Source organism: Bufo bufo, chromosome 5, assembly GCF_905171765.1.
Source record: "Bufo bufo chromosome 5, aBufBuf1.1, whole genome shotgun sequence".
Classification (NCBI taxonomy): Eukaryota; Metazoa; Chordata; class Amphibia; order Anura; family Bufonidae; genus Bufo; species Bufo bufo.
Genome location: NC_053393.1, coordinates 460,659,330 through 460,685,073, shown reverse-complemented (window position 1 = coordinate 460,685,073; position 25,744 = coordinate 460,659,330). Strand labels below are relative to the sequence as shown.

The 25,744-nt window shown below is 47.9% G+C and overlaps 1 protein-coding gene across 1 annotated transcript in view; it reads right to left on the bottom strand.

The window, feature by feature from the left end:
- Positions 1-25,744, bottom strand: part of LOC121002306 (ATP-dependent translocase ABCB1-like) — a 106,707-nt gene that overhangs the window by 54,863 nt on the left and 26,100 nt on the right. Inside the window, exon 3 of the mRNA XM_040433707.1 lies at positions 25,481-25,637. Coding sequence (XP_040289641.1) covers positions 25,481-25,627 — 147 coding nt within the window. The 5' untranslated portion in view covers positions 25,628-25,637. The remainder of the gene's footprint in view (positions 1-25,480; positions 25,638-25,744) is intronic.

The following is a 25,744-nucleotide window of genomic DNA, read 5'->3' as shown; positions in this document are numbered from 1 at the left end:
ATTTATCGACACTATTGAGTCATATGAATATAGTGTCGATCATATCTACCACAATATATGTGACTGTAATGTTGTATATTATTGCTACATTGTTCTTATAAATTTTATAACTTTTATTTTATGGGGATTTAATAAATATTTTCTGCATATGTCAATCTGGTTGCCAAGTGTATGAGTGCTCGCTCATTATTCTATTACTACATTTGCCTTTTAAGAGAGGGTGGGGTGATTCCCTCTATATGAGCTTGCAGCACCATACCTTAAATACTTGCTAGTGAGCCACCACAACCTACCACTATTTTTTAAAACATGATATGGTTAATGTAGAACAGAAAAACCCACCACCTGAATTCACCTAAACCAAGACATGCTAAGAACCATCGTATCTGCACACGTGACTCGTACCCAGCACACAAATCACCCTACAACCGCCCAGTGGCAGAACCGGAAGATGTAGATTCCATAGAACTTACTGTAAAGCACCCAGCGAGTACCGGGCTGACTCATGACAGTGAACTAAGGCATGCAAGTCGTCAACTGTAGTGATGACAGGACCTGAACCTGTCTGTAGTCGTGACAGACGTATCGAATCGTTGCCTGTAATCGTGACAGGGCTTAATTAGTCTGTAGTCGTGACAGAAGTATCGAATCGTTGCCTGTAGTCGTGACAGGACTTAACGTATCTGTGGACGTGACAGACATGTGGACAGCTATGTGTATCTAGGACGTAACATGCGTATGGAAGCGTGTGGCCTGTAGTCATGACAGGCTATAATGTAGTTGTGGACCTATCAGACATATTCAAGTCCTATGTAAAGCTATGTGTTGAAAAAAAATATATATATATTTTTTTAAATCACACGTGAGTTGTGGAAGACTACCACAATAGTACATACCTGAAGTTGTTTGCTTGTGGATGCAAAAAACAGCTATAAGACTAAATACATAAACAGAGTGTTAGCTACTACTGGCTATAACCCAAACTACCCTATGAACTAAATCATAGCTTAACTGACAAGTCAAATACACATTCCAATTAAGCAAAAACCATGAAAACGAATGCTTGTAATGATTTTGTATAGTAGTAGCAATACTGACTTTGACCAGTAGATGGCGTGCAAGTACAGTTTAGTCAGCAGAGCATGATACAGCAGAGAAACGCCGACAATGAAACAGCAGAAGGTTCGTACGATCGCATGCTGAACATCCCTCTTCTCTCTTCCCTGTGCGTACAGCCTCGATCTTACTGCTATCTTGCCAAAGTATTAGTGTAGAAAATGCAGACGCCGAACTTTGCTGCTGCTTGAGAAAACGAAAGTACCGATGCCAGGAAGTGACGCAGACGTGCACAACCAGATGCAAACGAGCTGACGCTGGTAAGGAGAGGGGGGAAGGCAGAGTCTTATAAACGCTAGACCCCGCCTCCCCTCATACAAATACAGCAAATATACATTTGCTTATCACATATTATTTGCCGTTCAGCGGTGCAGTTATATGTTCTAAGGCCCGTTTTGGCGTGTATTCGTGGCACACACAAAAATATTTGCCATTGTGTGGTAAAGTGAGAAAATTACAGCCCTTTTTGACATGTATTAGTGGCAAAAAAATATATATTTGCCGTTCAGCGGTGCAGTTATATGTTCTAAAGCCTTTTTTTTGCGTGTATTAGTGCTACAAAAAAAAGTATTTGCTGTTATGTGGTGAAGTGAGTGAATTACAGCACTTTATAGCGTGTATTAGTGGTGAAAAAATATATATTTGCTGTTCAGCAGTGCAGTTATAGGTTCTAAAGCCCTTTTTGGCATGTATTAGTGGCAAAAAAATATATATTATTTGCCGTTCAGCGGTGCAGTTATATGTTCTAAAGCCCCTTTTTGTGGTGTTTATAAGAGGAAAAAAATAATGGCCTATTTGCCGGTCAGCTGTGAAGTTATATGTACTAAAGCCCTTACTGGCGTGTATTAGTGACAAAAAAAGATATATTATTATTTGCCGTTCAGTGATGCAGTTATATGTTCTAAAGTCCTTTTTTGTGTGTATTACTGGCACAAAAAAAGTATTTGCCGTTGTGTGTTGCAGCCCTTTTTTGCGTGTATTAGTGGCAAAAAAATATATTTTTGCCATTCAGTGGTGCAGTTATATGTTCTAAAGCACTTTTTGGCGTCAATTAGTGGCAAAAAATATATATTTGCCCTTCAGCGGTGCAGTTATAGGTTCTAAAGCCCTTTTTGGCATGTATTAGTGCAAAAAATATATATTATTTGCCGTTCAGCGGTGCAGTTATATGTTCTAAAGCCCCTTTTTGTGTGTATTAGTGGCACCAAAAAAAAAGATTTGCGTTTGTGGTTAAGTGAGAAAATGACAGCCCTTTATGGCGTGTATTAGTGGTGAAAAAATATATATTTGCCGTTCAGCGGTGCAGTTATATGTTCTAAAGCCTTTTGTGGTGTGTATAAGTGGAAAAAAATAATGGCCTATTTGCCGGTCAGCTGTGAAGTTATATGTACTAAAGCCCTTACTGGCGTGTATTAGTTAAAAAAAAATATAATATATATATATATATACTCCCTTCTCTTTCGGTGATGTCATTGGTGCAGGCGCAGGCGCACTTCTCTCAGAGCGCCTGCGCCGAATGAAAACAGGCCTGCCTCTTCTTCTCCTCCTACTCCATCCTCTCCTCCTCGGCTGACTCCTCCTTTTCCGCTGCTACCGTCTCTTCCGCTGCGCCCCCCATGCTCCCCAGAACCTATTCGACATGCCAGGTGAGACGTTGCCAAGCCTCTTGTCCTGCAGTCCTTTCAGCTTTGCGGTCACAGGCCGATCAGTGGCTAACCCCGCTCAATTTGACAGTTGGTAAAGTGGTGTGCAACAACGGTGCTGAGCGTGCTGAAACAGGGCAAAATGGCACACGTCCTGAATTTAGTCGTGCAGCGATTCGTTGCCAAGTACCCCGGGGTCCAGGACGTCTTGCAGCAGGCCAGGAAAATCTCTGGCCATTTTAGAAGATCTTACATGGCCATGGCTCACCTTGCTACATTCAGCGGCGACACCACCTGCCCGTCAGACGTCTGATTTGTGACTGCCCGACGCGATGGAACTCCGCCTTGTATATGATTGATAGGCTGCTCCAGCAAAAACATGCAGTTAACAACTACCTGTATGAACTCTGCGGCAGGACAGGTTCTGGGGAGCTTTGTTTTTTTTTTACCGTGCCAGTGGCTGCTCATGCGCGACGCATGCAGACTTCTGCAGCCATTTGAGGAGATCACCAATCTGGTCAGTTGCAGCCAGGGCGCTATCAGTGATATCGTACCTTATACCTTCTTTCTGGAGCGTGCATTGCGCCATTGCGTGCATTGTGTCATTGATCAAGCTGTCGAGGAGCAGGAGGATGAGGAAGTCGCAATGCTGGATGAATTTCCAGGCGGGCTACTCCATCTGAGACAAGTCAACAACACGAGTCTGAAGAGGAGTTAGAGGAGGATGATGCCAGGGCAGAGAAGGAGCAAGAAGAGCATGCTTTAAACTTTTCTGGGATCCCTGGTGTTGTCCGTGGCTGGGGGGAGGAGAACGAGGATGACATTATTCTGGACGATAAGCAGGAGCCAGGCCACTCCACCGCTTCCAGTTTAGTGCAAGTGTTTGAAGAGGGACCCCCATATAAAAAGCATAAAGGGCAAGGACCAGTACTGGGTGGCAATGTACTTAGACCCCCGGTACAAAAATAAAATGGCGTGTGACATGGATGTTACCAGCATCACAGAGGGCTGTCAGCAGGGCCGGTCTAGGTGAAATGGGGCCCTGGGGCGAAAGGGCGAAAAACAATAAGGGCGCCCCCCCCCCCCCCCCGACACTTGCTGACTTTCCGTCCCGTATTAACTCTGGAGATTTTATTTGTGGACGTTCATACAGAAGAAACTGTATATTGTGCGGCATTATGCTATATGTGTATAACAAACATATTTCACATGAAAACTTACAATTACTTGGCTTGGCCCTTGGGGATCTCGGACACCACTTCAACACTTTGGCCGGGGGCTCGGCGGAGCTTATGTTGTGTTTTATCCTAATGAGAAAGATTTCATAATAAGGATTTGGAGAAGGGGCAGGGGGATAGCAGAGAGGCTGGTGCTGCTACTAGGGGGTCATACCATGGGGGAGTAATAAAGCCCACCATAATGCCCCCCCAGTAGAAATAATTCTCCATATAATGTGACAGTGCAAAAAATACCCCCTTTTAATGCCACCAGTTGAGCTAATATTCCAAATAGTGCCCCATAATGTGCCAGTATAAAATACCCCTATATAGTGCCCCCAGTAAATTCCCCCATAGTGCCCCTCCCTCCTAGTGCCCCCATAATGCCCCCAGTATAAAATGCCCCATATATAGTGCCCCAGTAGATGCCCTCAGTGTCCCCCATAATTTGCAATTATAAAATACTCCTTCTTAGTGACCCTGTAGATGACCCCATAGTACTCCTCTCCCCGTTCCCCATAGTACCCACCATAATGTGTCACAGTATAAAATGCTACTGTACAGTATAATGCTACTGTATATAAAATACCCCTTCGTTGTGGCCTCAGAGCCCCCCCATCATGTGCCAGTAGCCAGAGCCCCCCCATCATGTGCCAGTAGCCAGAGCCCCCCCCCCCATCATGCGCCAGTAGCCAGAGCCCCCCCATATCATGTGCCAGTAGCCAGAGCCCCCCCATACCATGTGCCAGTAGCCAGAGCCCCCCTCCTATAATGTGCCAGTAGCCAGAGCCCCCCCATCGTGTGCCAGTAGCCATAGAACCCCCTATCATGTGCCAGTAGCCATAGACCCCCCTATCATGTGCCAGTAGCCATAGACCCCCCTATCATGTGCCAGTAGCCAGAGCCCCCCTATAATGTGCCAGTAGCCAGAGCCCCCCCATATCATGTGCCAGTAGCCAGAGCCCCCCATACCATGTGCAGTAGCCAGAGCCGCCCTCCTATAATGTGCCAGTAGCCAGAGCCCCCCCATCATGTGCCAGTAGCCATAGACCCCCCTATCATGTGCCAGTAGCCATAGACCCCCCTATCATGTGTCAGTAGCCAGAGCCCACACCCTATCATGTGTCAGTAGCCAGAGCCCCCTATAATGTGCCAGTAGCCAGAGCCCCCCTAAAATGTGCCAGTAGCCAAAGCCCCCCCTATAATGTGCTAGTATCCAGAGCCCCCCCTATAATGTGCCAGTAGCCAGAGCCCCCCCATCATGTGCCAGTAGCCATAGACCCCCCTATCATGTGTCAGTAGCCAGAGCCCCCCCTATCATGTGTCAGTAGCCAGAGCCCCCTAAAATGTGCCAGTAGCCAGAGCCCCCCCTAAAATGTGCCAGTAGCCAGAGCCCCCCCTAAAATGTGCCAGTAGCCAAAGCCCCCCCTATAATGTGCCAGTATCCAGAGCCCCCCCCCCCCTATAATGTGCCAGTAGCCAGAGCCCCCCTTCATATCAGTAGCTGCCAGTATTGTACACAAAAAACACACACAAAAAAAACAAAAAAAAAAACGTATACTTACCTCCATGTCAGCGATGCGATGCAGGCCTCTTCCGGCGGCGCGATGACATCATCCCGCCGCCTGCGCCGGCCTCTGATAGGCTGCTGGCCTAGTGCCAGCAGCCTATCAGAGGAACAGGGGAGGGACACACCTATCCCTCCCCTGCCGCACAGCCATCTGTATCGCTGTCCTGAGGATGCGCTCATCTCCCTGTGACCTGCCGCCGCTGCCCCCACGAAAATATATTTAGTATGCGGGCTGGCGGGGGCCCCTAGGACTTGGGGCCCAGGGGCAATTTCCCCCTTGCCTAAATGGAAGCGCCGGCGCTGGCTGTCAGAATGCAGCACTTCCAGGCTTTGCTTTAAGAAATGCTGCATTCTGCTTTTGTGAGCGCTGGCAGAGGAATTTCTACTCACAGAGAAACAGTTGCGGGTACCAATCCAACAGCGCATGCAAGAAGAGGGCAGTTTGAAGATGTGTTGGTCACTTCGGATATGAGATCATCCTTGCAGCCAACCCATTGACAGCCGTCCTCCGTATCCAGCCTCAGGGAATGCCTAGACCGAAAGGTGTCCGACTACATCGGGTTAACAGCCGATGTGAACGCTCTGAGAAGCGATGAACCCCTGGACTACTGGGTGTGCAGGTTTGACCTGTGGCCAGAGCTGGCACAATTAGCCATGGAACTCTTGGCTTGCCCCTCGTCTAGTGTACTGTCCAAAAGGATGTTCAGCGCAGCAGGGGGGATCGTGACCGATAAGCGCACTCGCCTAGCTCACGACAGTGTGGACTACCTTACATTTCTAAAAATAAATGAGGCATGGATCTCGAAGGAATTCAACACATGTGACGAGTCGACCACGTTTGATTGAATTTCCTCATGACAGCACACAAATATCCGCCACCACCCAGAACAAATCATGGTCCCTGCCTTAGGTAAATACAGCAGCATAAGAGGCCTTTTATGTCCGTTGAATGCCTAATTTTTGTGGCCTGTACTGGTTGACAGTTACATTTTTATCATGTGACCGCCTAATGTCCCTCCAGCTACAGAATCCTACAAAATTGTGTGCTGTCAGGTGAATGCCTATTGGCTAGTTTTTGGGGCCTGTACTGGAGTGGCAAGTTCTCACAACAATACTTAGTGCACCAATCACTAATATCTCATGAGACCTTATAAAATGTGAAGTTGTGGGTACTGGGTAAAAAAAAAAAAAATGGCATCATTAGGGATTTTCGCAATGGCGCTTTTTTTTTTTAAACACTCTATCTGCATATACAGAAATTGTTCTAACATGCATGGGAAATGTAATCAAATACACTGCTTTAATGTCAAATTACTTACAGTGAGAAGTTCTTCCTCAACATCGCGAAAATTGTTGCAAACCATCTTTTCTGATCGCATCCAACTTCGGTCTGGTGGAAACCAGTCGCTGTACTAGGCCGCGCCTATTTTGCGCATGCGTATACGCAAAACTTACATTGCCGATATTTTGCATTGAAAAAAATAATGAATAGTCCATGTTGTGGGACTATTTGTGCACTTCTAGTAATTATTTGGTGGCTGCAAATATTACCTGAAGGTTTTTCAGGTTCACCTGCCATTCAAGTCTATGGGGCCCGCTGTGAACACACGGTTCGTGAACATTTGAGCGCGAACACGCATTCTTGTTCGCGAACCGTCTCGGCCAATGTTCATATATCACTATTAAGAACAAAAGGTGGGCCAGTCCTTGAGCCTGTCGGTGTCTGCACGGCAGTGCCAACGTGTGGAGCTGTAACTACGGTCAGGGACAATACATGTCCTTCAACGGGAAGAACATTGTGTCGGTGCTGCGTCAAGGAGGGCTGAGTCATGCGCCCTACATGGCACACATGTTCAATCTGGTTGTCAAGCAGTTCCTGAAGTCTTCCACCCATCCAAGACATCCTAAAAATGGCCAGGGAACTATGCATGCACTTCAGCCACTCAGACACCGCAAAGCACACCCTCCTTGAGCTGCAGCGGCAGAACGGCATTCCCCAACATAGGCTGATATGCGACATTTCCACCATTGGAATTCCACCCTCCATATGTTGGACCGACTATGCGAACAGAGAAAGGCCATAAACGATTTCTTAATGATCCAAGCTGACAGGAGTCCTCCCCGTGTAACTTCGATGTCAGCCAGTGGCGGCTCATTTGTGACACCTGCCATTTGCTCGTACCCTTTGAGGAGGCTACGTTATTTGTTAGTTGCCAGGACTACGGGATGAACAACGTAATTCCACTGCTTCATGTCCTGGAACAGATGCTGGTAAATCTGGCGGGTCCTGGGAATGGAGACGTGGAGCCTAGATCTCACGGCTACATGAGCCCTGTGGGGGGTCAACTGCAGGAGGAGGACATTGGAGCACAAGCAATGTGTAGTGAAATGGGTGGTTTTTCTACACAGGTGACAGGAGAGAAGGAGCAGGAGTAGCCAGAGGAGCTACAGGGCGATGAGGAAGACGAGGCAGAGGACCCAGACACACTGTTACAGTATGCACTGGAGATGGAGGCAGGGAGTCCATCCAAGTCTCTTGCACAAATGACCCGATACATGCTCATTTGCTTGTGTAGTGACAGACAAATTGTCACTAGTGATGGACGAACATTGGCCAGGGTGGTTTGCGGACGTGATCGCGATCAAATGTTCGCAAACCGCAAGTTCGCGACGGGTCCCATTCACTTTAATGGCAGGCGAACCTGAAAAGCCTTCAGGTCATATTTGCAGCCACCAAATACTTAGTAGAAGTGCACAAATTGTCCCACAACATGGACAGTGACATACTAAGGGGGTTCAATGACAAAAATTCCAACAAAAAAATATGTGTCTTAATCAGGGGACATTTTTATGCATCTTAAAGAGAAATTCTCTGAAATGTGCCCTGTCGGTGTGACGGTGGGGAGTGGGGGAAACCCCCCACCGTACAAGGTCAGTTATAAATGGGAAGCAACTAGGCCAGGACACCTGGATCAGGGATCAGGTCACCTCATAAAGCGTCCCTAATCCTCACCGTATGAGCGGACCACAATGAGTCGACCTGATAATCTCTTTCATAGGAGCAGGGGAGAGACGACCTGTTCTTCCAAGACACGGAAGAACAGGAGTATCATTGGCCTAGTAGCAAGGGAAAGTAGGAGACTGTAACAAAATCGGCAGGTAAGTACACAGAAACACACTTACCTGCCGCAGCCACCATAAGGGCACCCATGCATAAGTACAGGAGCCCACACACCAAACAGGACACCGTACCAACAACACCCAAACACAGGTATCCAGCACCCAGATACTGCCCGGACCCCATGCCTCAAAGTGCACGGCAGCCCCAGGCAGCGCTGCATTGAGGCTTATGGTTCACCCCTCCGGGAAACCAGCCCCCTTCCGGAGGTTCACAACACAGAAACAAGTCTAGCAAACATACTGGACTACAAACACAAAGGGACCAGAAATGTAAAAACCATTAGACAAGACAACAACCACCCATACATCAACATCACCAAACATATGCAAAGGTAGTGAAGGGAGGACAGAGGGATGACAACGGAGAGACATCGCAGGAGACACTAGGTGGCCATCAAGGACTGGGCAGACAGAACACCCTGGACTGGAGCAGAGCTCCAGCACCAACAACGATGGCTGAAGTACAACTGACTCCACCCAGGGAGCCACAGGTAACAAAGTGACCACACCCAGCCAGGGAGGTAACCCTTACAGCATCAGACAGTGGAGGAACCAGGAGAAGGGGAGCAAAGAACACACATGCAGACAACCATGCGTTGCCCCTGGCAACCGGCATATACAGCAAAGGTGTCATAGCGTACAACACAGAGGCCGTTACAGTCGGAGCCTAGAAAAAAATTATTTTAGGCCACGGGAGTACGGGCCTTAAAAATTAGGCATTCACCTGACATAAAAGTAATTCTGATTATGTGACTCGAGGTACATTATACGGTCAATGGATAAAAATTTTACTGTAGGTCACTGGACTACAGGCCCCAAACATTAGGCATTCACCGGACAGAAAAGATCAAGGGAGTATGTGGCCGGAGGTATATTACACTGTCAATAGATATCAATTTTACTGCAGGCCAGTACAAATACAGGTCAAATACATATGTTTAAAAGAACTAAAAATATAAAATTGGATTAAAAACATGGCTAACAAAATCCCCCCTCTTTAAAAAAAAAAAACTAATGATAATAGTTGAAATTCGATAACACGTGGTCGTCACTGGTGTTGAATTCCTCAGAGGCTTCAACAATTATTCATTCACCGTACAGAAAAGAACAAGTAAGTATGTGGCTGGAGGAAGATTACACGGTCATTGGATATCAATTTTGCAGCAGGCCAGTGGACTACAGACCCTAAAAATTATGCATTCAGCGGACAGAAAAGATTGAGTGATTATGTGGCTGGAGGTCTATTAGACGGTCAAGGAATATCAATTTTACTGAAGGCCAGTACAAATACAGGTCAAATACATGTTTAAAAGAACTAAAAATATAAAATTGAATTAAAAACATGGCTAACGAAATCCCCCCTCTTGAAAAAACCCCTAATGATAATAATTGAGACACTTGGTCGTCACAGCTGTTGAATTCCTCTGAGGCCCAAAACATTAGGCATTCAACGGACAGAAAAGGCCTTTTATTGCGCTGTATTTACCTAAGACAGGAACCATTATTTGTTCTGGGTTGTGGCGGATATTTGTGGGCTGTCATGAGGAAATTCAATTACATGTGTTCGTCTCGTCACATGTGTTGAATTCCTTCGAGATCCATGCCTCATTCATTTTTAGAAATGTGAGGTAGTCCACACTGTTGTGATCTAGGCGAGTGCGCTTATCGGTCACGATCCTTCCCTGCTGCGCTGAACATCCTTTCGGACAGGACACTGGACGAGGGGCAAGCCAAGAGTTCCATGGTAAATTGTGCTAGCTCTGGCCACAGGTCAAGCCTGCACACCCAGGAGTCCAGGGATTCCTCGCTTCTCAGAGCTTCCACATCGGCTGTTAACCCGATGTAATCAGACACCTATCGGTCTAGGCGTTCCCTGAGGATGGATCCGGAGGGCGGATAGTCTCATATGCGAAGTGACCAACACATCTTCAAACCGCCCTATTCTTGCATGCGCTGTTGGATTGGTACCCACAACTTTTTCTCTGTGAGTGGAAATTCCTCTGCCAGCGCCCCCAAAAGCAGAATGCAGTATTTCTCGAAGCAAAGCCTTGAAGTGCTGCATTCTGACAGCCCTCTGTGATGTTGGTAACATGTCTGCCATTTTTTTTTTTTACCGGGGTCTAAGTACTTTGCCACCCAGTACTGGTCCTTTTCCTTTATGTTTTTAAATGGGGGTCCCTCTTCAAACACTGGAGCATGAAGGCCCCCATTTGCAATAAAATGGAAGCGGTGGAGTGGCCTGGCTCCTGCTCATCGTCCAGGATAATGTCCTCCTCTGTCTCCTCCCCCCAGCCACGGACAACACCAGGGATGCCAGAAAAGATCAAAGCAATAAAGCATGCTCTTCTTGCTCCTCCTCCTCCGCCCCGGCACCATCCTCCTCTGACTCCTCTTCAGACTCCTGTTGACTTGTCTCAGATGGAGTAGCCCCCCTGGAAATTCATCCAGCATTGCGACTTCCTCATCTTCCTGCTCCTGCTCATCGACGGCTTAATCAATGACACGGCGCAATGCACACTCCAGAAAGAATGCGTAATGTACGATGTCACTGATGGCGCCCTGGCTACGACTGACCAGTTTGGTGGTCTCATCAAATGGCCGCAGAAGTCTGCATGCGTCGTGCATGAGCAGCCACTGGTGCGGTGAAAAAAAAAAAAGCTCCCCAGAACCTGTCCTGCCGCAGAGTTCGTACAGGTAGTCGTTAACTGCATGTTTCTGCTGGAGCAGCCTATCAAGCATATACATGGTGGAGTTCCATCGCGTCGGACAGTCACAAATCAGACGTCTGACGGGCAGGTAGTGTCGCCACTGAACGTCAGCAAGGCGAGCCATGGCCATGTAAGATCATCTAAAATGGTCAGAGATTTTCCTGGCCTGCCGCAAGACATCCTGGACCCCGGGGTATTTGGCAACGAATCGCTGCACGACTAAGTTCAGGACGTGTGCCATGCACGGCACGTGTGTAATTTTGCCCTATTTCAGCACGGTCAGCAGATTGGCACCGTTGTCGCACACCACTTTACCAACTGTCAAATTGAGCGGGGTTAGCCACTGATCGGCCTGTGACTTTTGACTTCCAGGCACAACAGCCGCAGCACAGCATGACAACGTCCCACGTGGCACGTCAAATAGGTTCTGGGGAGCTTGGGGGGCACAGCGGAAAAGGCAGTAGCAGTGGAAAAGGAGGAGTCAGTCGAGGAGAACACATGCTTGACGGCCATCAGAAGGTTCACCCAGTGGGCAGTAAAAAATTATGTACCTTCCTTGCCCGTGTTTGCTATACCACGTGTCTGTGGTCAGATATATCTTGGCACCGACTCTGTGTGCCAGAGATACATTCACTTGCCGCTGAACGTGGCCATATATGTAGCTCCGGGATGCCCTTCTGGGAGAAATATTTCCTTCCGGGGACCTTCCATTGTGGTGTGCCAATGGCCACAAATTTTCTAAAGGCCTCCGAGTCCACCAGTTTATATGGCAGTAGTTGGTGGGCTAGCAGTTCCGACAAGCCAGCGGTCATCTGTTGGACAAGAGGGTTATCCGGCATCATCATCTCTTTATGCTCGAAAATTTCTGCCACGGAAGCCTGCCTTTTGCCAGATGAACGCGACGATGGCACAGTGGAAGGTGGAGTGGAGGACAAATTGGAGGTGAGAGGAGAAGGAGAAGAGGCAGGACGGGGAGCGCCGGGAGTGTGGCTTTGTGGGTTCTGATGGTGTTGCTCCCACTGGGCTCGGTGATGGGAGGCCAGGTGCCTTCTTAAGGCGGTCCTCCCTAGGTGAGTGTTGGGCTTACAGCGACTTATGCGTTTACAGCACAGGCTGCAGATGTCAACAGTATTGTCAGAAGCGGACACGTTAAAAAAAAAAAAAAACACACTGCGGAACCATGTGCCGGCGTCCTGGGAGCGCCAGATGTGACCGTGCATGGTGGATGGCTCGTTCCAGATACATTAGCAGTCTGCTTTTTGCCTCCAGTGCACTGTAAGTTCTGCCTGCTTCTCCTCCCTCTCCTCCCTATCTGCTGCTCCGTGTCTCCCTCTGAACCCCCCTCCTCTTCCTCTATTGTCGGCACCCACGTGACGTCCATAGACATGTCATCATCGTCACCTTCACCACCACTGACATTAGAGATCTCAGAGTAGGCAGCAACAGCGGGGACCACCCTCCTTGGGCTGATCTGGGTACTGTCGTCAGACTGCTGGGTGGCGACAGTTGATACCTCCTCTTCCTGATCAAATGCCAAGAATGGCTGCGTATCAGTAAGGTCTTGGAATGGATGGGAAAATAATTCCTCTGACTCGAGTGGAGGGGATATTGTGGTGGTGGTGTCTTTGGGGGTGCACACAGCAGAGAGTGAAGAGGGTGCAGATAGAGAGGATGAGGAGGGTGCAGAAGCGAAAGGCTGAGTGAGCCACTCAACCAAGTCTGGTGCGTCCTTTGACATACCGCATGCACCTTCTGCAACTTCCAACTTAGGCTCCGGCCAGGTGCACCTGCCTGACCCCTACCACTCCTGCGGAATGGCCTGCTTCTTCTTCTTCTTCTTGTCATTTTAAAATGACCCTGTGACAAAAGTCACTATAGAAGAGCAGTATTTGTGGAAGAAGGTATATAACACCCCTGCTTCAATCAGTTTTATGGGGGGCAACTGGTATATGACACCAGTAGAAATTATTTGTTCCAATTGCGTTTGTCACTCTCTGTAGCTGAGGTAACGCAGCAAAACTGCAAACAAATGCTGCACTACCTAAATGCACTATTTAGAAGTGTATTATTTGTATATAACCCCCCTGCTTCAATCACTTTTTTTGGGGGGGCAATTGGTATATCACTCCAGTAGAAATTATTTTTTCCAATAGCGTTTTTCACTCTGTGTAGCTGCAGTATCGCAGCAGAACGGCACACAACTGCTGCACAATACAAATGCAGTATAATATACTTTTTATGTTAGAAAGTCTATTATAAGTATATTACACCCCTCAGTAAGTCACACCTATACCAGTCCTTAAAAGGACTTTTGTGGCCCTATTAACTAGCGTTTGGTATCCCCAACAGTCTGTCCCTGCTCCACACAGCAACCGTTCCCTACACTGGCAAAAGACTGGATATAAAATGGCGGCCTTATCGGGTTTATTTATAAGGTAGGGAGTATGTCCATGTGCTGAAACGACTCAATTGGCTGTCCTGTACCACCTGCTGGATGTGTCATGGGTAAAAGTTCTTCACAATGTAAAAGAATATGGCGCCGGTGGACATCGCCATATGTTCGCCAAACCGCGAACGAGCAAAGTTTGCCGCGAAACTACCGCCGGGCGAACCGCAAGTCCATCTCTAATTGTCACCATTCGGCAGAGGGAGGACTTCTGGCTCTCCACCTTGTTGGACCCTCGCTACCGGTCCAAAATGGGGGCCCGCTGAGAGGGAGGAAAAACTATGTAGTCAGTGCCTATCTGTGCCATCGTCTATCCTCTCGCACGTCTGACCGGGGGGCCCAAACTGTCATTGTGCCACTCTGTGGTCTCCTCATACTGCTTCTACTTCACTACTATGTCATAGGGCAACTCTGTGGACTTCTCATGCTGTTCCCACCTTCCCCACTTCATGACTGGGCCACTATTTTGCCTTTTGGCCTGGCTGACATCCTTTTTTTATTATTTAAAACGTTTATTGTTTTCCAGAAAAAGTATTGACAAGGTTACAAGGTAAATACAAGATTCTTACTGGTGAGTGTAGAATACATAAGGCAACAATAGTTTTTCAATACAATTGGGAGCCTATCCCAATAACAGTAATAACCGCAAAAGAGGAATAGTACCAAAAAGAGAAAAAATAAAAAATAAAAATTCAACAATTACAAGGGACGAAAAAACAAGACACGGACAAGAGAGAGAAACGACAAGGGAGAAAGGAGGGGAGGAAAGGGGGGAACCCTATACGAACACTTGCTACAGACACGCTTCCCGGAATTCGTCAGAAGTGCAAAACAGCTCCCATGGGCTCCATACTTTAGTAAAACGAGCAACATCTGGAGGGGTAACACAGATCAGGTCTTCCATTCTTTGGTGGAGAGCAATTTCCTCAAACCACTCCTTGAGTACAGGGGGGGGGGGGAAGATGACTTCCAATGACGAGGGATGACCGTTCTAGCGGCTTGAAGCATATATTTCAGGAGGGAGGCTTTGTAGGCTGGGATAGTCAGGTCAAATATGGACAATAAGAGGGATTCAGGCGTATTGGGAATAGGAATCCCTGTCACGCTCCGCGTGACTTTATGCACTGAGTCCCAAAAAGGTCGCAGGAGGGGGCATTGCCACCAGACATGAAGCATGGTGCCTTCTTCCGACAAACATCTCCAACAGTTATTGGAAACAGTCGGGAACCATTTATGTAGGAGAGCAGGGACTCTGTACCATCTAGACAGGACCTTATAATTTGTCTCCTGCGCCCTTGTGGGAATCAGCGCCTTGTGAGTCAGGAGGAAGGCTCTCCTCCACTGAGAAGGGGTGAGCTGCACATCCAAGTCACGTTCCCAGGCTGAACAGAAAGGGGGGAGTTGGGTAGAGTGTTGGAGGGTGAGTAGGTTGTAGATGGTGGAAATATCCCTGAACACTGCCGAAGGGGCCAGACACATTTGTTCGAATGACGTTAGGGATCTAGACAGAGCGTGGGTTTTGCGCATGGACGAGTAAAAGTGTTGGAGCTGGAGATATTGAAAAGTGTGACCGGGGCAAGTAGTAGAGGGCTCTATTAGCTGATTAAGAGGTTTCAACGAGGACCCATGTAGGACATGACAGAATCGGAGAGGGAGCAAGCTCGTGCCTGTCAGGAAAGGACGGGCGGAGCTGCCAGGTGGAAAATTAGGATGATCTGTAATTGGGGTTAAAGGGCCCTTGACGTCAATAAGAGAAAGGCTGCTGTGTATGGAGGCAAGTGTTGCAAGGGTGTGGGTAGTCGTGAAGGAGGGGCTAGGGGCAGAGACACTAGATGACCCAATAACCCAAGGGAGAACCAAGAGCGAGGTAGGGGGATGAACCCCGCGCCATATGCACCCATTGCTTTGCTGAGTCCACTCTCAGCAAGTCCAGAAGTCTGGCGTACGCCGTTGAGTAATAGTATAATCTACAACCCGGCAGACCTACTCCCCCTGACTCCTTGGGCTGAGTTAGAATATCATACTTCGTCCGCGGCTTGCCCGGGGCCCACACGAACCGCGTAAAGCAGCGTCTCAACTGTATCCAAAAGGGTGCCGGTATTCGGATAGGGATGGTCTGCAGGAGGTAGAGTAATTTAGGCAGCAAGTTCATTTTCAATATATTGACCCTGCCAAACCAAGAGAAATCTCGGCGATGCCAGGAGTCCAGGTCCGCCTGGAACCGCCGAAGTGGCTGACATCCTTTTGACAGATCAGAAGAAGGGTCAAATACTGTAAATTATGAAGGAAAAATGAGACGCACAACGGACCCTGTCTATGTAACAGCTGTAAGGCTTGCATGACATTGTACCTATTTTGCATCAGAATTGGCTTATGATTTTGTAGCCAAAAGCAGGAGTGGGTACAAAACACAGAAGACATGCAAATATTCCATTCACGTGTCATCTGATTTGGATCCACTCCTATTTTTTTGGGCTTTAGCCATACTGATGGATTACTGACCAAATGCTGACTGAGTGAAGGCGGATGCTCCACAGACAGGATCCGCTTTTGGGGGTTATTGTTCTGACGGATCAGAGGAAGGGCAAAATAATCAGTAATGTCAATACAAATTTACTGCTGACAACCTCTCCACTCTGTCAGGGGGACTCTACTTGTATAAGCTTTTAATAGAACAGGTTCTGTAGATGTAAGATGGAGAAACAGCCACTGATTCTTGAATGCTGGTTCTGAGACTGTCATTCCGTTTTTCTGCCACAAGAGGCTGCTGTTTCCCCACACAGCGAAGTTACTGCCAGATCTAGATATGCAAAACAGATGATGACTCATGCTGATGACTCATGCTGCTGTGTGCCAAAACAGAGCAGGAAATGGTGAGGAGACATGCTTGTGCAAAGGCTGAATACAGGATCCAGTGCCATCCTCAGGTCTGTGGGACTTGGAGCGGTTAAAGTGACTGTCAGAAGTGACTGATGCCTGTCAGCAATGCAGATGTTGTCAAGGGAGAGAGGATCGGTTCCCGGAAGGTCAGTTGGACCGTGGAACGTGGTTACAGACCCTGTGAGGCCTCATGGTGGATGGAAGGACATGGAAAATTGATGTAAGTCCCCATTGGATAAGGACGAGGCCAGGGTCAGCGATCCAGAAGGCTTCCCAGAGAGGGAGAGAGAGGACCAGGTCCCGGAAGGCTGTAAGAGCCGTGGAATGGTTGGAGTTACCAGGAGAAGTGGAGTTGCTCAGCTTGGAGAAGAACTAGTCCGCCATTTTGTGAGCTGCATGAGAGAACCGTGTGGATCCGGATTCTGTTCGCAGGAATGAGTATCAGCGTCAGGAAGCTGATCGGAACAGAGGGTCAGAGTACAGGTTCTGCAGGGTCACATGTTGTGGCAGAGACTTGCTGTCCGTTTGGAGCAACCAGTAAACACAGGACATACCCAGGTCAGTGACTTAGCGGCACGGTTATTGACTTGTAGGCTCTCCCGTGTGTGCCAGTGGTAAGGTCCGTTACCCTGCGGCACAGTATCGACTTGCGGGCTCTGCTGTGTACGCCGCTATGGGTACGGTTTTTCCTTTGGGCTGGTACCGTGACTCTGAGCCTGGGGTATAGGGTATTCTGGACACTCCACTGTTGCTACACTACAAGGCCACTCCAGCGTCCAGGCTGGGAGTACTCAGGGCCCGTGAACAGTGTCATTTGGGGGCAAGAGAAAGGAATGTGAGGTGTTTATTGTATTTGATATATATGTGATATATACTCTCTGTAACCACGGTTGTCCTTACTGTTAATACTACTGTTTATTCCCCTGTTGTCACGACCGCTATCCCAGCAGCAGTCGTGTCGCACCAGATGGAGGGGAAGGGGGACCCTTATCTACGGATGGGAAATAGAATGGCCACCCCTGAGTCACCCTAAGCTGGCACCTGTCTGCCCTGATACCCTAGACGGGGTGTGAACCCGTGCGGCGAGCTGGATGCCTAAACCCTCAGTCGCCCTAACACTGGACTGGGGAAAGGCCGATGGGAGCGCTAGTCACCATCACTCACGTCTAGGAGAACAACAGGAGAAGACAACAACAAACAATCTACAGCAGATAGACTTATCCAGTCACGAGCAGAGAAGGCGATCCCAAACACGACAGTCCACGCCGGACAAGAGCTCCACAGCAACACCATCAATCGATCTCCTTCCAAGGTCAGAGTAGCACTGGAAGTAAGGACTATATCTGGCAATGACTGCAAGAGAAACTGAAACTAATATAGTAGCTGGGAGTGGCAGACAGGACTCACCTGAGAAGGATGCCTACAAACTCCCAGTCAGGACAAAAAGGTTCACAAGGCAAAACCCAGATGACATACCCTGAACCACGGAGCAAACTCACAAGCTATCGCGAGTAGCAAGTCGCTGCGACCTTCTCCTCCCAGACCTGTCTGGATCAGTCACAGTCGTGACAGTACCCCCCTTTCTACGAGGGGCCCCTGGACCCTCAAGACCAGGCCTCTCCGGATGGGAGCTATGAAAAGTCCGAATGAGTCTGTCCGCTTTTATCTCTGATGCTGGAACCCACATTCTCTCTTCGGAACCATAACCTTTCCAGTGCACCAGGTACTGAAGAGAGCGGCGAACATATCGTGAATCAACAATCTTTTCTACCTGAAACTCAAGACTGCCATCAACAACCACCGGTGGAGGCGGTAGTGGCAATGGTTCAGGAGGTTCTACATATCTCTTAAGCAGAGATCTGTGGAAGACATTATGGATCCTTAGAGTCTGAGGTAGCTCCAGACGAAAAGCCACCGGGTTAATGATCTTAATTACCCTATAAGGACCAATAAATCTCGGACCCAATTTCCACGAGGGAACCTTCAACTTGATATTTCTGGTAGACAACCACACCAAGTCATTCACCCCAAGGTCCGGACCTTAAGAGCGCTTCCTATCAGCCGCACGTTTGTATCTACCACCAATTCTCTTCAAACTTTCTTGCACACTCTGCCACACTGAAGAAAGTGAAGACGCAAATCGTTCCTCCTCGGGAATCCCAGACGGCCCCCCCCCTCACTAAACGTACAAAACTGAGGATGGAAACCATACGCACCAAAAAATGGTGACTTATCAGTGGATTCTTGACGACGATTATTAATGGCGAACTCACCTAACGGTAAATAAGATGACCATTCCTCCTGATTTTCGGAAACAAAGCATCTCAAATATGTCTCTAGGTTTTGATTGGTACGTTCAGTCTGACCGTTGGACTGTGGATGGAAAGATGAAGCAAACGACAGATGAACCCCTAAACGAGAACAAAAAGCTTTCTAAAATTTAGAAACTAATTGGGTACCACGATCCGAAACAATATCGGAAGGGACCCCGTGAAGCTTCACGATGTGGTCAATAAAAACCTGAGCCAGTGTGTTAGCATTAGGCAATGCGGCAAGAGCAATAAAGTGCACCATTTTACTGAATCTGTCAACAACTACCAGAATAACAGTCTTCCCCGCTGATACTGGTAGATCCGTAATTAAATCCATTGACAGGTGCGTCCAAGGCCTGTTGGGGATGGCCAGAGGTAAAAGACGCCCTGCCGGACGAGTATGATCTACCTTAGAACGAGCACAGGTAGCACATGCAGACACAAAATTCAACACCTCCTGGCGCCATTTAGGCCACCAGAACAGACGAGACACTAACTCAGAGGTTGCCCTACTACCTGGGTGTCCTGCCAGTGTGGAGTTATGGTGTTCTTTTAGTATCTCCAGTCGTAAATTTTCTGGCACAAACAGTTTACCCGAGGGGCAGGAGGCCGGGGCGTCCCCCTGGGCTTCCAACACCCTCCCCTCCAAACCTGAGTGTAATGCAGAGACCACCACCCCCTTTTGCAAAATGGGCTCTGGTACCTCAACATCACCCCCTCCAGGAAAACTACGAGACAATGCATCCGCCTTAGTATTTTTTGCCCCCGGGCGATAGGTTATTACAAAATTAAACCTAGTAAAAAATAACGACCACCGAGCCTGTCTAGGGGTAAGACGTTTAGCAGACTCCAGATATAATAAGTTTTTCTGATCAGTAATCACCGTGACGGGATGAACCGCCCCCTCCAAAAAATGACGCCACTCCTCAAAGGCCAACTTAATAGCCAAAAGTTCCCTGTTGCCAATATCATAGTTCCTTTCTGCAGTAGACAATTTCTTCGAAAAGAAAGCACACGGACGCCATTCACCAGGGGACGGGCCCTGAGATAGTACCGCTCCCACCCCCACCTCTGATGCGTCAACCTCTACAATAAAAGGAAGCGAGACATCTGGCTGTACGAGAATAGGGGCCGAGGTGAACCTCTCCTTCAGAGACGCAAAGGCAGTTTTGGCTGCATGTGACCATTTGGAAAAATCGGATCCCTTTCGGGTCATGTCCGTCAGTGGTTTGACCACCAAGGAATAGTTCTTTATAAACTTTCTATAAAAATTGGCAAACCCCAGGAAGCGTTGCAATGCCTTCAGGTTCTCAGGCAGATCCCAGTCTATAATCGCCCGGACTTTCTCTGGATCCATGCGGAAACCTGAATCTGACAACACATACCCCAGAAATGGCAGTTCTTTTACGGCGAACACACATTTTTCTAACTTAGCAAACAATTTGTTGGCCCTTAATATCTGCAGCACTTGTCTCACATGGATCTTATGTGTATCCAGATCTGGGGAATAGACCAGGATGTCATCAAGATATATCACAACAAATCTCCCGATAAGGTGACTAAAAATATCGTTGACAAAATGTTGGAATACCGCAGGCGCATTAGTAAGACCAAATGGCATGACCAGATTTTCATAATGCCCTTCCGGAGTATTAAAAGCCGTCTTCCACTCATCCCCCTCTTTGATGCGAACCAGGTTATAGGCTCCTCTGAGATCCATTTTGGAGAACCATTTAGCACCAGCAACATGATTAAAGAGGTCGGGAATGAGAGGAAGAGGATAGGGATCTCGGATAGTTATCCGGATTAATTCCCGGAAATCCAGGCAAGGACGTAGGCCCCCATCTTTCTTTTTAACGAAAAAGAACCCTGCAGCCACAGGTGAAGAAGAGGGTCTGATGTGTCCCTTAGCCAAACTCTCCGAAATATAATCTTTCATAGCCTTCCTCTCCGGGCCGGAAAGATTGTATAACCGGGTTTTAGGTAGTTTTGCCCCAGGTAATAGATTAATCGGGCAATCATATGGACGATGAGGTGGTAACCCCTGACAACCCTTCTCAGAGAACACATCCATAAAATCTGACAGAAAGGCAGGTAAAGATGTTACAGAGAGTGTAGAGCACCTACTACTCAAACAGTTGTCCTTACAACGTTCACTCCACTCCACAATCTCCCCGGCCTGCCAATCCACCACTGGATTGTGAGTCACCAGCCAGGGAAGCCCCAATACGATAGGAGCCGGAAGACCGTCCAGGACATAACAAGAGATATGCTCTTTATGGAGGTCCCCTACCTGCAGATGGATATTATGGATGATCTGAGTTAACTCTCTCTGAGTAAGAGGGGAGGAGTCGATGGCAAAAACAGGAATAGTTCTGTATACCAGTTCCGGAGTAAAACCCAGAGCCTGAGCAAACCGTGAATCCACCAAGTTGACCCCCGCCCCACTGTCCAAAAAGACGGAACAGATCTCAGTTTTATTGCCCTCCTCAACGGTAGCGGACAACAAAAACTGAGACATGCGTATGGAGGAAACGAATACGCCCAGACTGTTCTCCTCCGCACAGTCTGGGGACTCTAGTTTTCCGGCGGCTCCTTTGTTTGTGATCTCTTGGGTTCTGAGGGACAAACCTTTAAGAAATGACCCCTCCCCCCACAACGAAAACAAACCTCTGACCTACGGCGGAATTTAGGAGGATTCACCCGTCTAGTGGCGCCCCCTATTTGCATTGGTTCGACTGGACCATAACAGACCGATCCCTGCCCTATAGAGGCCTCCGTAAAATTTAATAGTCTCTCCCTGAGTCGTCTGTCGATTCTTATGGACAGAGACATAGCCGCCTCAAGAGACCCAGGGACCTCGTATATCGCCAGCGCATCTTTTAATTTTTCAGACAACCCCTGGCAGAACTGACTCCTAAGGGCCGAGTCGTTCCATAACGTATCAGTAGCCCACCTACGGAATTCGGAACAATATAGTTCAGCAGACCGGTTCTCTTGCCGAAGTCTACGCAGCTTAGACTCAGCCAGTGAAACCCTGTCCGGGTCATCATATACGAGACCCAGGGCTTCAAAAAACTCCTCCACTGATCGTAAGGCCGGAGAGTCTGATGGTAGGGAGAAAGCCCAAGCCTGCGGATCTCCTTGCAGGAGAGAAATTACAATGCCCACCCGTTGTTCCTAACCGCCGGAGGATCTAGGGCGTAACCTGAAGAACAACTTGCAAGCTTCTCTGAAGGTTACAAATTGGTCTCTCCCTCCTGAGAACCTATCAGGTAAAGCCACTTTTGGCTCAGGAGTACCTTGGTTTCCCGTAGCAACGGTGGAACCCAAGGATTGCTGCTGCAGCACTGTTGCTTTTAATCCTGCCACTTCAAGGGATAACCCCTGTAATTGTTTCGCCAAAACCGAAACTGGATCCATAGTGGAACAGACAAAATACAAAGCAAAACAGCAAGCAAAAAAGAAAAAAAAATATGAAATGTCACTTTTTTTTTTTATTTATTTATTTTTTTTAAAAGGCCAGATATACTGTCACGACCGCTATCCCAGCAGCAGTCGTGTCGCACCAGACGGAGGGGAAGGGGGACCCTTATCTACGGATGGGAAATAGAATGGCCACCCCTGAGTCACCCTAAGCTGGCACCTGTCTGCCCTGATACCCTAGACGGGGTGTGAACCCGTGCGGCGAGCTGGATGCCTAAACCCTCAGTCGCCCTAACACTGGACTGGGGAAAGGCCGATGGGAGCGCTAGTCACCATCACTCACATCTAGGAGAACAACAGGAGAAGACAACAACAAACAATCTACAGCAGATAGACTTATCCAGTCACGAGCAGAGAAGGCGATCCCAAACACGACAGTCCACGCCGGACAAGAGCTCCACAGCAACACCATCAATCGATCTCCTTCCAAGGTCAGAGTAGCACTGGAAGTAAGGACTATATCTGGCAATGACTGCAAGAGAAACTGAAACTAATATAGTAGCTGGGAGTGGCAGACAGGACTCACCTGAGAAGGATGCCTACAAACTCCCAGTCAGGACAAAAAGGTTCACAAGGCAAAACCCAGATGACATACCCTGAACCACGGAGCAAACTCACAAGCTATCGCGAGTAGCAAGTCGCTGCGACCTTCTCCTCCCAGACCTGTCTGGATCAGTCACAGTCGTGACACCTGTTCAGTAAAGTTACTGTTTTTGTATCAGGAGCTGGTCTCTGTGTCGCTTTCCTTATTCTAAGACTTCGCTGTATCCTGGGGGTCCCTCCCCGGTTCACGGTCTTACATAGACATCTATGTGGAATCAGCTGATGACAGTGTAAAAGGAGTGTGCATCTTCTTGATGCCAACATTGACCTTTAAGGCTGAATTCACACTTGAGTTATTTGGTCAGTTTTGGCCCCGTAACTGCCCAAATAAGTGAAGTGTGCAGTGATTCTAAGAGCGAGGCCTGTCATCTGCGTGTCATACTGACTCACAGTATTGTTTCACTACCACAGCAGACTCCCTATATGTGTTACTGCAAGGCACAGTGTTCTACACCACTATAAAGGCTCTCTGCAGCCAGGAAATAGCAGTTTTTAACGTGATTCGCAACGAATAAATTCGACTCGAACCAAATTTTTTCAAAAAATGTGGCGAACCGGCCGATTAAAATTTTCGCTCATCTCTTGTCTAAACTCTCAAATTCCATTAGTAGTCGATAATCCAATACCCTTGTCATCCATTATTAAAATTTTACTGCATTAATATCACGCATTACCAGTGGCGGATCCAGGAGGGGGGGCAATGGGGCAATTGCTGCCCCCCCAGCTGCTCAGAGGTGGGGGCGGCGGGGCACAGGGAGATGAGCGCTTCCATTGTGGAAGCGCTCATCTCCATAGTCATCTGTATCGCTGTCCTCAGGACAGCTATACAGATGGCTGTGCTGAGGAGCAGGGGAGAGGTGTGTCCCTTCCCTGTTCCTCTGATAGGCTGGAACAGCCTATAAGAGGCCGGCGCAGGCGGCGCGATGACGCCATCGCGCCGCTGAGCCGTAAAGCGCGGGACACAGGCCGGAAGAGGCCTGCATCGCATCGCTGACAAGGAGGTACGTATAAGTGTTTATTATATTTTTTATATATATACAACACTTTTACTGGCACATAATGGGGGGGGGCTGTTATTACTGGCACATAATTGGGGGGGCTGTTATTACTGGCACATAATGTGGGGGGGCTATTACTGGCACATAATGGCGGGCTATTACTGGCACATAATGGGGGGGGCTGTTATTACTGGCACATAATGGGGGGGCTGTTATTACTGGCACATAATGGGGGGCTGTTATTACTGGCACATAATGGGGGGCTGTTATTACTGGCACATGATTGGGGCTGAGTGCGTTTATTACTGGCACATGATTGGGGGTGAGTGCTTTTATTACTGGCACATGATTGGGGGTGAGTGCTTTTATTACTGGCACATGATTGGGGGTGAGTGCTTTTATTACTGGCACATGATTGGGGGTGAGTGCTTTTATTACTGGCACATTATTGGGGGCACTATAGGGGCATCTACTGAGGCCACAAAGAAGGGGTATTTTATATTGGGGGCTCTGTACAGTATAATTTTATACTAGGACACATTATGGTAGGTACTATGGGGAAGGGGGGAGAGGAGTACTATGGGGTCATCTATGGGGGGCACTAGGAAGGGGTATTTTATACTTGCAAATTATGGGGGACACTGAGGGCATCTACTGGGGCAATTTATACTGGTACATTATGGGGGGCACTAGGAGGAAGGGGGGAGAGGAGCACTATGGAGGCATTTACTGGGGGCATTATATTGGGGTATTTTATACTGGCACATTATGGCGGCACTATGGGGGACATTAGCTCAACTGGGGGCATTACAAGGGGGTATTTTTTGCACTGTCACATTATAAGGAGAATTATTTCTACTGGGGGGGGCATTATGGTGGGCTTTATTACTCCCCCATGGTATGACCCCCTAGTAGCAGCACCAGCCTCTCCCTGCTCTGTTATCCCTCTGCCCCTTTTCCAAATCCTTATTATGAAATCTTTCTCATTAGGATAAAACACAACATCAGCTCCACCGAGCCCCCCAGCCAAAGTGTTGAAGTGCCGTCCGAGATCCCCAAGGGCCAAGCCAAGTAAATATGTTTGTTATACACATATAGCATACACTGTGCCACACAATATACAGTATACTCTACACTGTGTGTAGTCTGTTCTATAAGCACCATTGTTTTGTGGCGGCAGACAGAAAATAATCTGGAAGTGCCCCTCCCGAGACCAGGCTCTGGATCCGCCACTGCGCATTACAGAGCATATTTCCACCGACTTCAGTCTCTCTAACAAGTGTACTAAACAGTGTGTAAAAAAGGAGAAATATATATTTACCAAAGTTTGTCCTTCTTCACTGTAGATGTCAATATCTGGAATTCTATCCACCAGTTTAAAAATGCGTTCAGCTGAAAATTTTGCAGCTCCTAAATTTAATGTGAAGGAATCTGGATGCGCCACTTTACGAGCAGTAAAAGAAACCATGAAAATTGTTCTAAAAGAAGACACATCAGAAATAATATAATTAATAATTTAAATAGTTAAATGATCATTAAATAATTTACAACTTTACATAAAAGAATAGGTAAGTATAAAACAGCA